The 12,915-nt window shown below is 45.9% G+C and overlaps 1 protein-coding gene and 1 non-coding gene across 2 annotated transcripts; one reads left to right on the plus strand and one right to left on the minus strand.

Moving 5' to 3' along the window:
* Positions 1-927: 927 nt before the first annotated feature.
* Positions 928-1,064, minus strand: LOC119924576. Its single transcript, XR_005449281.1, has one exon. It is a non-coding gene; the product is annotated as a small nucleolar RNA SNORA7 (small nucleolar RNA).
* A 4,489-nt stretch (positions 1,065-5,553) lies between these two features.
* Positions 5,554-6,510, plus strand: LOC119942616 (olfactory receptor 52K1-like). Its single transcript, XM_038763488.1, has one exon. The coding sequence runs from the start codon at positions 5,554-5,556 to the stop codon at positions 6,508-6,510; it is 957 nt and encodes a 318-aa protein (XP_038619416.1).
* The last annotated feature ends 6,405 nt before the right edge of the window (positions 6,511-12,915 follow it).

Here is a 12,915-nt window from a genome sequence, read left to right on the forward strand (position 1 = left end):
AACAAAAAAAACCAAGCAGACAGGCATTAATAAAATCGATGTAAATAAAAAGAATTATAGATATACACACATCATAAATAAAATGAATAGAATAATAAATATGTACAAATATACCCAAGTGCTGTGGGGTGGGCAAGGGTGTAGAGCAGAGGGAGGGAGATGGGGCAATAGGGAGGAGAGGAGGAGCAGAGGAAAATAGGGGCTGAGTTTGGGAAGGCCTCCTAGAGGAGGTGAACTTTCAGTAGGGCTTTGATGGAGGGAAGTATGCTAGTTTGGTGAATGTAAGAAAGGAGTCCATTCCAGGGCAGAGGTAGGATATGGGCCAGGGGTTGATGGCGGGACAGGTGAGAACAAGGCATAGTGAGGAGGTTAGAGCCAGAGGAGAGGCATGTGTGGGCTGGGCTGGAGGAGAGAAGGGAGGTGAGGTAGGAGTCGGCAAGGTGATGGAGAGCTTTGAAACCAGTAGTCTGGAGCTTTTGCTTCATAAGAAGTTGATAGGCTTTTGAGGAGGGGGGGTGACATGCCCAGAGCATTTCTGTAGAGAGATAATCCAGGCAGCAGAGTGAAGTATAGACTTAAGTGGGGAGAGACAGGAGGTTGGAAGATCAGAAAGGATGCTGATGTAGTAATCCAGTCAGGATATGATGAGTGATTGTACTAACAAGGTAGGGGTTTGGATGGAGAAGAAAGAGTGGATATTGGCGATGTTGTGAGGGTGAGACCAGCAGGTTTTGGTGATGAATTGGATGTGTGGGGTGAATGAAAGAGCACCCACCTCCATCTGCAATCATTCTGGTAGTATACCCATTGAATTTTCTTGGTAAAAATTTGGAAGTGGTTTACCATTGCCTTCCTCCATGCAGTAAACTTGAATCTCTGCCCTCAACTTTCTCCCATGCTGCTGCAGCCCAGCACAGGTGAGTTTTAACTTGTAGCAGGTTGCCTTCCATTCACTAGCACAGCCCAAGCTAGGAATGGAATGAGTATGCCTCTACTTGATTCTCCCTCCCATAGTCGAGGCTGGTAGAGTACTGGAAACTCTCCAGATGTGACCCTGTGAGGGGGATATCATGTATATCACCTGTGATATCACAGTAATCATCTGAAATACCACAACGTTCACCTATCAAATACCACATCTGTGTTACCCAGAAACCATCCGCAATATTCATTCAATCGTATTTATTGAGCACTTACTGTGTGCAGAGCATTGTACTAAGCGCTTGCAATATGGCACACATCCCCTGGGATATACAATGGTCATCTGCAATCTTAAATACAGCCCCTGTGTTATTACATTCATAATCTGCAGTATCACACATGTCCCCTTTGATATCACAATAATGATCTGCAATATCACCTAAAACACCTGTGCAATTACATCCATCACCTGAGATATCACATATGTATCCTGCAATATCATATTTTTCAGCCACCTATTTGGATTCAATGTCAACACAGAAACATGATGCCCAGTCTCAGGGAGCTCATTGTCACATGGTCTGGACAGAGTTCAAAGTTCAGAGAGTCTGTTCCTTCTCCATTCCATTACCTTCCTTCTCAACCACCCCCTCTTCAGTCCCCCTGCCCACCTCATAGACACCTGTGGGGTTCTTTGCAATGATCATTTGCCCAGCAGCCTACCCAGTGATCTCTAGAAAGGAGCCTGTATTCAGACATTGAACAAGGAACATTGAACGAGGATCTGACAGTGCCCAACTGAGCAGCAGCTCACTACCTCGCTGGCTCCTTCAGGGAAACAACAGCTCCCATCGACCAGATCACTGGTCGAAAGCCAGTCGCTAGCCCCACTGTGTGGCTCAGGGTCCAGGTGGTTGAATGAGGCAGCTTAAGGGGGACAGTCTCTGATGATTCTGCAAAGGGCCAATACGCAGAAAAAGTTGCCACCAGGCTGCCAATTCTGCTCCATTATCAGTCAGGACAACTGCAGCAGGAGGGGTTTCAGCGGGAGGGGGCTGCTTGATTGGGACCATGTTAGCGAGGGATGTTGTGGAGTCTCCTTGTGGAATCTTCTACAGGAAACTCCCATCTGGTTAGCCTTGTTGCGCTGCAAGTTGTTGAAGGGAGGAGATGGATGAGGCGACCATAAGAAACACCAGCCTGGCCCAGAGATCAGTGATGAGGGTGGTGAAATTCCCCAGGGGAAGCACACCTGTTATTCATTGGCCTGGTCTCCATTGCCCCTTGTCTACCCCTCCCCAGGGCTAAGCACTTCTCTCTGAGTGCCCTGTGGGATGAGAGACCTGGCCAGAGCCCTGGAAGCATTGGTCTCAAAGGCGCTGCCTACATTATAAAGATCCTTCGCACCAGCTATTCAGTGAGCATTTACTATGTACAGAGCACATAGTGCAGAGTGATTTGGAGAGTACAAGACAATAGAGTGAGTAGACACAATCTCTGTCCTCAAGAAATGGCATAGTATAAGGTTATGTGCATATGAGTTGTGGGGCTGCTGGTGAGTAAAAAAGTGTTTAAGGAGCACAGAACAAAGTGTATAGATGATCCATGTTGAGGAGGACAAATAGGGTAGGGAGATGAGAGGCCAGTCAGAGAAAGATTCTGAGAGGAGATGTGATTTTAGTAGCACTTTAAAGATGGAGAGAGGAATGATCTGGTGAGTATGAAAGGGAAGGTGTTCCAGCCAGAATGGAAGATGTGAACCTCGGGAAAGTGGTGAGACAGAGGAGATCCAAGTACAGTGCACAGTGTGGTAACTGGTAAAGTGAAGGGTGTGTACTGGGCTGCAGTGAGATCTGGGGGAAGCTAAGGAGAAAGGGGAGAGCTGATTGAATGCTTTAAGTCCAACGGTGTGGAATTTGTGTTTTGAGGCAGAGTTGCATAATTAACCATTGGAGGTTTAGAGCAGTGGAAAGATATGTGCAGAATTATTTTTTATAAAAATGATACTGACAGTAAAGTGAAAGATAGCATGGAGTGGGAAGAGACTAGAGGCAGAGGAGTTAGCTAGGAGGCTGATGTAGTGGTCAAGGAGTAGTGCTTAGATTAGCATAGTAGCAGGTTGGATGGAGAGGCAGAGGTGGATTTTAGAGATACAGTGAAGGCAGAAGCAATTTGGTCATATACTGAATATATGTGTTGAATGAGAGAGATGAGTTGAGGATGATGCCAAGGTTATGGCTTTGTGAGAGAGGGAGGATTGTGGTCTTTGCTACACTGATGGGAAACCCTGGCAAGGAGATGGTTGGGGCTGGAAGATGAACAGGTTTGTTTTGGACATGTCAAGTTTTAGGTGTCTGAGGCACAACAAATACTATCATCATAACCATAAAAGTAGAGATGTTCTGAAGCCAGTAGGAAATGTGAGAATGTAGAGAAGGAGAGAGGTTTGGGCTGGACAGATAGATTGGGGAATCATCTCCATAAAGATGATAGTTGAAGCCATGAGAGTGAATTAGTTCTCCAAGGGGGTGGGTGAAAATGGAGAATAGAAAGTGACCCAGAACTGAGCTTTGAGGGATCCCTACGGTAAGGGAGCCGGAGGCAGAGCGTGAACCGGTAAAAGAGAATGAGGGAGGGATCAGGGAGATAGAGAGATCCGAGATAGTACACTCTCAGTGAGGCCAAGATTAGATAGTGTTTCCCGTTGAAGAGGGTGGGCCATAATGCTGAAAGCAGCTGAGAGATCTAAGAGGATTAGGATCGGGTAGGGACCGATGGATGTGACAAGAAGGAGGTCACTGGTGACTTTAGAGAAGGCTGTTTCTGTGGAGTGGAGGATACAGAAGTCACATTACAGGGTATCATTTAGAGCATTGACGGAGAGAAAGTGGAGGCAGCAGGTCTGAGAAACTTGCTAGAGGAGTTTGGAAAGGAATACTAGGAGGGAGATGGGGTGACAACTGCAGGGTGCCATAGGGACAAGGGAGGGATTATTTTGGATAGGGGATGCATGAGCATTTTAAAGGGGAAGGCACCGTTGGAGAATAAGCAAGGAGTTGGAGATTGCAGTCCTGGACGGAATAAGGGAAGTGGCAAGTGTTTTAAAAAGGTGTGAGAGGATGCGATAATAACAAAGAAAAAATAATGGCATTTATTAAGCACTTACTATGTGCTAAATACTGTTTTAAGCAGTGAACAATAATGATGGCATTTGGTAAGTGCTTACTATGTGCCAAGCGCTGTTCTAAGTGCTGGGGGGGATACAAGGTAATCAGGTTGTCTCACATAAAGCTCACAGTCTTAACCCCCATTTTACAGATGAGGTAACTGAGACACAGAGAAGTGAAGTGACTTGCCCAAAGCCACACAACTAACAAGTGGCAGAGCAGGGATTAGAACCCAGGACCTCTGACTCCCAAGCCCAGGCTCTTTCCACTGTGCCACACTGCTTTTCTGCTTCTCTATGTGGTCTGCTCTGTCCAGTCATCTCTGTGAACCTTAGGACTGGGTTTGAGGGCCAAGAGACTGCACAAGGGAAGGGATTAAAGGGAATAATTTACAGAATCAGCAAATTGATCAGAACGCCAGAGGAGCAAGTGAGAGTGCAGAACATTGGAAACAGGTGTCAAGTATTTTTGAGTTTTCCAGTAACTGTCTGGAATCATTCCCAGGGTATCAGAAGCCTGGTAGTCTTGACTGTTTATCCCATCAGTCACTATCTTTCCAATAGCAGGGAAATCTAAGAGTCTATCCCTGGAGTTGCCAAGGAAAACTGTGTTTCATATGTCCTTTATCAACTCTGACTGCGTATGACTTGTTGAGCAGCAAATGTTAGGTGGGCAGGGAATATGTCTACCAACTCTGTTATATTATATTCTCCCAAGCTCCTAGTGCAGGACTCTGCACCCATTATGCCATTAATAAATGTGATTGGTTGATTGACTGATGTAGGGCTAAACAGTATTTAAAATGGTCCCGATCTCTCCCCAGTCCTCAAGGGTACTGACAGATCACTCAAGAGCCCTAACATTTCCCCTATGTATTTCAAACTTTCCCTCTAAAAACCTATCCATGGATCACTCACCCAAGACTTTAACCATTTTTTTCTGCAAATGGCTGGAATTTTCAACCTGCTCAACTTCATATGGGCATAAATTTCACTCTCTTAGTGAAGTGTGTGCCTTTGGTTGTTGTTAGATGGTGCTCCCTAACAGGGCTGGGGTGAATCTGCCTGCCACTGCCCAGAGGCAGCAGTACAGTGACTGTAGCCATAAGAGCCTTTTGCTGTGAATATAGTTTGGATGTACCAGAACAGAGATGGGAAAGCTGATTTTCTCTGGAAATCCCACTGACCCCATTCTGTTATATTATTCCAGCCCCTGGCTAAAGACCTGTGGGCAGGGAATATGTCTACCAACTCTGTTATATTCTTCCAAGCTCTTAGTGCAGGACTCAGTACCCATTATGCAATTAATAAATGTGATTGGTTGATTGACTAATGTAGGGCTAAACAGTATTTAAAATGGTCCAGATCTATCTCCTAATGGCTAATGCCTCTACCTTTTCTTCTGTTGCCTTACACAGGGTAGGATCCAGTTGTCTGTTCTGAAGCTGAGGTCAAGGAGACATTACATGGCCAACAACATCACAGGACAGCCCCTTTCCTCCTTTTTCCTCATTGGGATTCCTGGGCTGGAAAAGTTTCACCCCTGGCTCAGCATCCCTGTCTTCCTCTTGTACAGCCTGTCGTTGCTGGGGAACTGCCTCATCATCCTCATCATCAGGATGGAGTCAAGCCTCCACCAGCCCATGTACTTCTTCCTCTGTATGCTGGCTCTCAATGACTTGGCTCTCTCCTCTTCCCCAGCTCCCAAGATGCTCAGCATCTTCTGGCTGGATGACCATGACACTGGCTTTGACACCTGCCTGGTCCAGCTGTACTTCATTCACACCTTCTCCATCATTGAGTCGGCCCTCCTAGTGGCCATGGCCTTTGACCGTTATGTGGCCATCTGCCAACCGCTGCGCTACACCACCATTTTGACTAATAAGGTGGTGGTACTGATGGGGTTGGTGTCGTCATTCCGGGCAGCCATCATGGTGTTCCCATGTATTGTCCTTATCAAACGTCTGACCTTCTGCAACAAGAACACTATTCACCACACATACTGTGAGAACATGGCTGTGGTGAAGCTGGCCTGCTCCAATGCAATCATCAACCAGATCTATGGCATCTGTGTGGCTTTTTCGGTAGTGATGCTAGACGTGGGGCTCATCACCGTGTCCTATGTCAGGATCCTCCAGGCCGTGTTCCGACTCTCCTCCAACAAAGCCCGGACCAAGGCATTGGGAACTTGTGCCGCCCATGTCTGTGCCATCCTAATATTTTATGTGCCTGCCCTCTTCAGCTTCCTGACCCACCGCATTGGCAAAAAGGTGTCCCCATCCATCCACATCATCTTTGCCAGCATCTACCTCCTGGTGCCCCCTGCTGTGAACCCTCTGGTCTACGGGGCCAAGACAAAGCTGATCCGGGACCGGGTGATTTTCATCTTTTTTTCTAACAAGCAGACAGTCTCCAAAAAGTAGATCTCGGTCTTTGTTTTTCCAGGGCTCCCGGCATTGCTTGATTCCAAACACTATAACTAAACATGCATGCATATTTTTACATGGACAGATATTGGTAAGGTCTTCATGCGTATATTGAGCCTCACTTGTGCGTTGCTACTTGTGAACTGTTTCAATGTTCCATTCAGGTTTTACTGATATCTTCGTGAAGGTTGTACTTTCAGGGCTGCTGCATCCCTGGTTTTGCTCAGGCTGAATCTAATGAAAAAGGGGCAAATTCAGGTTGCAGAGTGTGGGGAAAGGAAAGCCACAAGCTCCATGGCAACCAGGGACTGAAAGAGCTTGGTTTGCAATAGCGGGTGAGGATATTTCCCTGATGAATTTGCACAAGTGAAAGGACAACTTTCCATCACTCTGGGAGGAAGTTATTTTGACCAGGCTGATGTGGAACCTTTCTGCTAGACCCTGGGACCAGCCCATTAAAAACAAAGCAGATGTCCAAATGGCAGAGGGAAGTCCATTTGCACCTACTCACAGCCTCCAGACCAATGAATCAATCACCCACTCTGGGGAGCACTTATGTGCATCAATCAATTAATTAATCAGTGGTATTTATTGAGTACTTACTGTGTGCGGGACTGTACTTTGCATTTGGGTAAGTACAAGTATACAAGGAGCTGAGAGTCTAAAGGGCTGTAAGTGATCATCACTTGTCTCCAAAGGGAATAAAACCTAAGAAGAGGAAGGATTCCTGATCATGTCACTAGGGATGAACGAACCCCAGTTTAAGAGTTCATACAGGAGGCACAGGGCAGGTGAAGGTGTAAAAAATCTCAGGAAGGGAAGCATGCCATTAGGGTCACGGTCACCTGCCAAGGATGTTCACTTTGGAAGAACTGTGGGAAGGTATGTGGAAGGAGAAATACGCAGATGAAAACATAAAAACCCAGCAGAAGCCCAGAAATGGACATAATTGGAAGGTTTATGAAGCAGTCTCTTGCTCATGTAGCCTTTTAGAATGAGAAAGAGGCTTCCATTTTGATGCTAGATTTGGTTTTCTGCTCTTTTGTACTGATTCAACCTGGTTATCCGATGCAGGTTTTTTGATAGTAATTTAGTTTAGATGTCATTGCTTGAATTACTTTCCTTTAGCTTTATGAAAATACGTTTCCTTTCTTTTAAAATACGAGTTCTGGGCACTGTGGCATTTTCAGTCAGTTTTTGAGGTCAAATGACCAGTTTCTAATACCAATTTAGGGGTAATTTACAGCCAAGATAGGGACTCTCTTGGGGCCCCACACTAGTGCACTTAGAGATTGCCCCTGAAGTTTGCTGCTTCCATTCTGTGACTCCTGGACTTAGAATGCCCTAAGGCCTCAGGAAGCATCTGTTCTTCAGGCAGTCCAGTCCTGTTCCCTAAGGGCTGACTGTAACCTTTCCCTGGGATAACGAGCGTCTGAATTTGCAGGTTCTACCTACACAGCTCACTCCAGCACACCCTTTAGTATTGAACAGATAACCACTATCCTCTTGAAGGTTTCAACAGCAGTAGGTAATGGTACTGACACCTGTCTACTTGTTTTCTTTTGTTGTCTATCTACCTCTTCTAGACTTTGAGCCCATTGTTGGGTAGGAACCATCTCTATATGTTGCCGATTTGTACTTCCCAAGTGCTTAGTAGAGTGCTTTCCACGCAGTAGGCACTCAATAAATACAACTGAATGAATGAATGAATGAATTGCACTTGTGCCATCCACGGCACTGTGAAGCACCAGTGGAGAGCAGAATAGTTAGTTGGTAAAAGCAGCATCGTAGAGAAGACCTAGGAGTAACATCTACTACTTGTTCCTATGTGGCTTAGTGGAGTTGGGTAGGGACTGTCTCTATATGTTGCCAACCTGTACTTCCCAAGCACTTAGTACAGTGCTCTGCACACAGTAAGCACTCAATAAATGCGATTGATGATGATGTTAGAGCAATGGCCTCGGAGTCAGAAGGACCTGACATCTAATCCCGGCTTCACCACCTGTCAGCTGTATGACCTTGGGCAAGTCACAGAACTTCTCTGGGCCTCAGGGGGATTAAGACTATGAGTCTCAGGTGGGACAGGGACTGTGTGTAACCTGATTAACTTGTATCTCCCCCAGGACTTAGAACAGTACTTGGCACATAGTAAGAGTTTAACAAGTACAATAATAATAATAATTAAAGCAAGGCTTGTTGGCTCCCCATCTCCTGCTAAAATTTCCTCAGGGGCACCTCTATGGACACACTATCATCAGGTCACTCAATCAATCGTACTTATTGAACACTTATTTGTGCAGAGCACTATACTAAGCACTTGGGAGAGTACAATATAACAGAGTTGGTAGACATGTTCCCAGCCCACAATAAGCTTCTTTGTTGTCCTTCCCTGGAAAGTCACCTGTTGATCTTCAGGCTTCCTCACTAACTTCCATTTCCTAGTGGTATTCTCCTCCAGAGCCTGGAAGGAATTCCCTCTCCTCCTGGCTCCAGGGTTTCTTACCTTTTTTCCAGGCCTTTATTTCTTGTCTAGCCTCTGTCATTGGCTAAACTCCAGCTCATATCACCAGGCAAGAGACTGACATCCCTTGAAAAAGAGCTTTCCTTCTGCGAGGAATTTGTTTTCATGGCATTTTAATGGCATGTTAAGTGCCAGGTGTGCCAGGCACTGTACTAAGCATGAGGGTAGATACGAGATATGGACACAATCCGTATCCTATGTGGGACTCACAGACAATCCCAGTTTTACAGCTGAGGTAACTGAGGCACAGATAAGTTCTGGCACTTGTCCAGGATCACAGAGCAGACAAGTGGCAGAGCTGGGATTAGAAGCCATGTGCTTTTGGATCCCAGGCCCGTGTGCTTTCCACTAGGCCTCCCTATGGAGTGAGCTGTTTCTCTATTCTAGAAGCTGCTGGTACTTTCCTCCTGATTTCTATGGATTCAGCCTGCTGGGCTGCCACAGCCACCTTCTTATATTAGAATTACCCATCTGTGGGGCTGATTAGTATTCATAAAACTGATTTACTGCCCACTGCAAAGAGTTTGATAGCAGAACCCCACTTTATTCCAGAAAGAGACTGGAAGTTAAGTCATGAGATGGTGGTAGTAATTTCCCTGAGTAATCTTGGGAAACATTCCTTTTTTAAAATGGTATTTGTTAAGTGCTTACTATGTGCCAGTCACTGTCCTAAGTGCTGGGTTAGATACAAGCTAATTAAGTTGGATACAGTCCATATCCTACATACAGTCCATAGCTACATAGTGCTTTGCACAAAGTAAGTGGTCAAGAAATGCCATCATTATTATTATTAATCCCCATTTTACAGATGAGGTGACCGAGGCACAGTGAAGATAAATGACTTGCCCGAGGGGACACAGCAGACAAGTGGCAGAGGCAGGATTAGAACCCAGAGTCTTCTGGGTCTTCTGAGTCTTCAGGCCCATGCTCTATTCACTAGGCCACATTGGCTTTAAAGCTCTCCATCACCTTGTCCTCTCCTACCTCATCTTGCTTCTCTCCTTCTACAACCCAGCCCACATACTTTGCTCCTCTGGTGCTGACCTTCTCACTGTGCCTCGATCTCACCTGTCTTGCTGCCAACCCCTGACCCACATCCTGCCTCTGGCCTGGAATGCCCTCCCTCCACAAATCTGCCAGACAATTACTCTCCCCCTCTTCAAAGCTTTATTAAAGGCACATCTCACCCAAGAGGCCTTACCAGCCCCACTTTTCCTCATCTTCCACTCCCTTCTGTGTTGCCCTGACTTGCTCCCTTTGCTCTTTCCCTACACAGTGCCCCAGTGCTTATGTATATATCTGTCATTTTATTTATTTGCATTGAAATCTGTTTGTTTGTACTGATGTCTGTCTCCACCCCTCTAGACTGTGAGCTCATTTTGTGGGCAGGGATTGTCACTGTTCACTGTTGTATTGTACTTTCCCAAACAGTACAGTGTTCTGCACACAGTAAGCACTTAATAAATATGATTGAATGAATGCATCCTATAGGAGTGAGAAAAGCTGAGAATCTCAAGATGCTGATAAATAGAATATTTGAGTTGGGGAAAATTTATGACTGTTTCAAGAGGTAGAAACCTGAAACAAGTGAGCACTTTGAGGAATTTAGCAAGAGGATTTCCAGTGTACAGTCCACCATCATCAATCAATCAATCAGTTGTTACAGAAGTTTTAGAATCCTCTTTCCTACCTAACTTTCTCATCAAAACCTAACTTTCTCATCTTCCCCATTCCTCAAAATGTAATCTTGGCTTTATCCTTAACTCCTCCCATTCTTTTGACCCCTCTCCCCTTCCCGCTCCTGCCATTTAGTTGGTTAACAATTCCTTTTGATTCTTCTTCCCCAACTTTTCTAGAATCCCACCCTTTCCTTTCTACCCATTACCCATATTAAATGCCATTATTATTGTTATTATTAATTATTACCCAATCTGCCATTATTGTTGTCCAGGAACTTATCCTATCCTGGTTTGATGATGATGATGATGATAATGATGGTATTTGTTAAGCACTTACTATGTGCCAAACACTGTTCTAAACTCTGGGGTAGATACAAGGTAATCAAGTTGTCCCACGTGGGGCTTACAGTCTTCATCCCCCTTTTACAGATGAGGTAACTGAGGCACAGAGAAATTAACTGACTTGCTCAAAGTCACACAGCTGACAAGTAGTGGAGCTGGGAGAAGAACCCATGATCTCTGACTCTCAAACCTGTGCTCTTTCCACTAAGACATGCTGCTTCTTCTGGTTTGACTACAGCATCAGCCTCCTCACCGATCTCCCTGTCTCCTGTCTCTCCCCACTACAGGCCACATTTCTCTCCACTACCCTGATCATTTTTCTCAAAGATCTGTTCTGACTTCCATGAGGAGTGTAGCATAGGAAACACCTCAACGAGCAGCTCACTACAGTCCATAAGCCTTTATTACCACTCTCTCCCAAGAGTTGACAGCATATTTGTACAGGCCCAGGTACTGCCAGTCACTCAGTCAGTCAGCCAGTCAATCGCATTTATTGAGCACTTACTGTGTTCAGAGCCCTCTACTAAGTGCTTGGGAGAGTACAATATAACAGATACATTCCCTGCTCACAACCAGCTTACAGTCTAGAGAGGGAGACAGACATTATATAAATAAATTACAGAACACATGTTGACTACAAATTTGGGCTTTTATTTCTTTGACCACTGACATATTCCCCCAGATTCTCATGGTGCAAATCCTCCGTGGCCTTTGATGGCTGCTGGGTCATCAATCTGTTCCCAGTCAATCAGTACTGGCTGCCATTACAGTTCATACCTTAGGGTGAGATGGATGGGACCTGCCATCCTTCGTTTGCTGGCTCCATGTGGCCGGGTCACAGGGCTCGAATGCTGGGTGAAGGAAGGCGAGGTAACAGGGTTGGACCTCTGCCAGGCTCCAGAGAACAGGGAATTGGAGTGCAGGTCCCCACCACCATGGGGCTGACTGCTGGGGAGCCGGAGGGGACCACGGGGAAGGGTTGGGTCAAGCTCCACCTTCTGCTTAACTACAGAAAGTCTGGGGCAGGGAAGAAGAATAATAGTAATTATGGTATTTCCTTAGCACTGACTACATGCCAAACACTCTACTAAGCACTGGGGTGGAAACAAACAAATAGGGTTAGACACAGTCCCTGTCCTAATTAGAGCTCACAGACACAATTTCCATTTCAGACTGTGAGCCCAATGTTGGGTAGGGACTGTCTCTACATGTTGCCAATTTGTACTTCCCAAGCGCTTAGTACAGTGCTCTGCACATTGTAAGCGCTCAATAAATATGATTGATTGATTGATTGATTTTACAGATGAGGCAACTGAGGCACAGCAAAGTGTAATGACTTGCCCGAGGTCACACAGCAGACAAGTGGTGGAACTGGAATGAGAACCCACGACCTTCTGACTCCCACTCCTGTGCTCTAGCTACTATGCCACACTGGGTCTCATAAAGTGGGAGAAGTGGGTGAAGGAGAGCTGGAAAAAGGGGTCTGATCTTTGAGTAGAGAGGGGAGGGATATCAACTCAGCAGCAGAAGCAGCAGCAACCCAAACTTTCTGCATGACATGTGCCCCCACCATCCCTCCCACCCATGTCCCAGAACCAGCACCATCCACCCGTACACCACTGTCTGCATCCTGGTGCTTGCAGGAAACAAGTCATCATCTGCCCTCTCACTCCCTTAGCTGATGCCCCTCACCTGCATCCCAGGAAAGCTGAAACTCTCTGCTCCACCCCCTCACCTCCAGGATGATATAGGGATGCTCCTGGTGGGATCTATCTTCCTGGGTACAGGCTAGACCCAGAATTACCACTATCTTAAGACATGATTTGGCTATGGGAATGGTCTCTACCTCAAGTTTGGGGG

The sequence above is a fragment of the Tachyglossus aculeatus genome, chromosome 2 (genome assembly GCF_015852505.1).
Source record: "Tachyglossus aculeatus isolate mTacAcu1 chromosome 2, mTacAcu1.pri, whole genome shotgun sequence".
Classification (NCBI taxonomy): Eukaryota; Metazoa; Chordata; class Mammalia; order Monotremata; family Tachyglossidae; genus Tachyglossus; species Tachyglossus aculeatus.

What these genes read in the sequence shown, in the direction of transcription:
- LOC119942616 (XM_038763488.1), top strand. Translation starts at nt 5,554, where the DNA reads ATGGCCAACAACATCACAGGACAGCCCCTTTCCTCCTTTTTCCTCATT.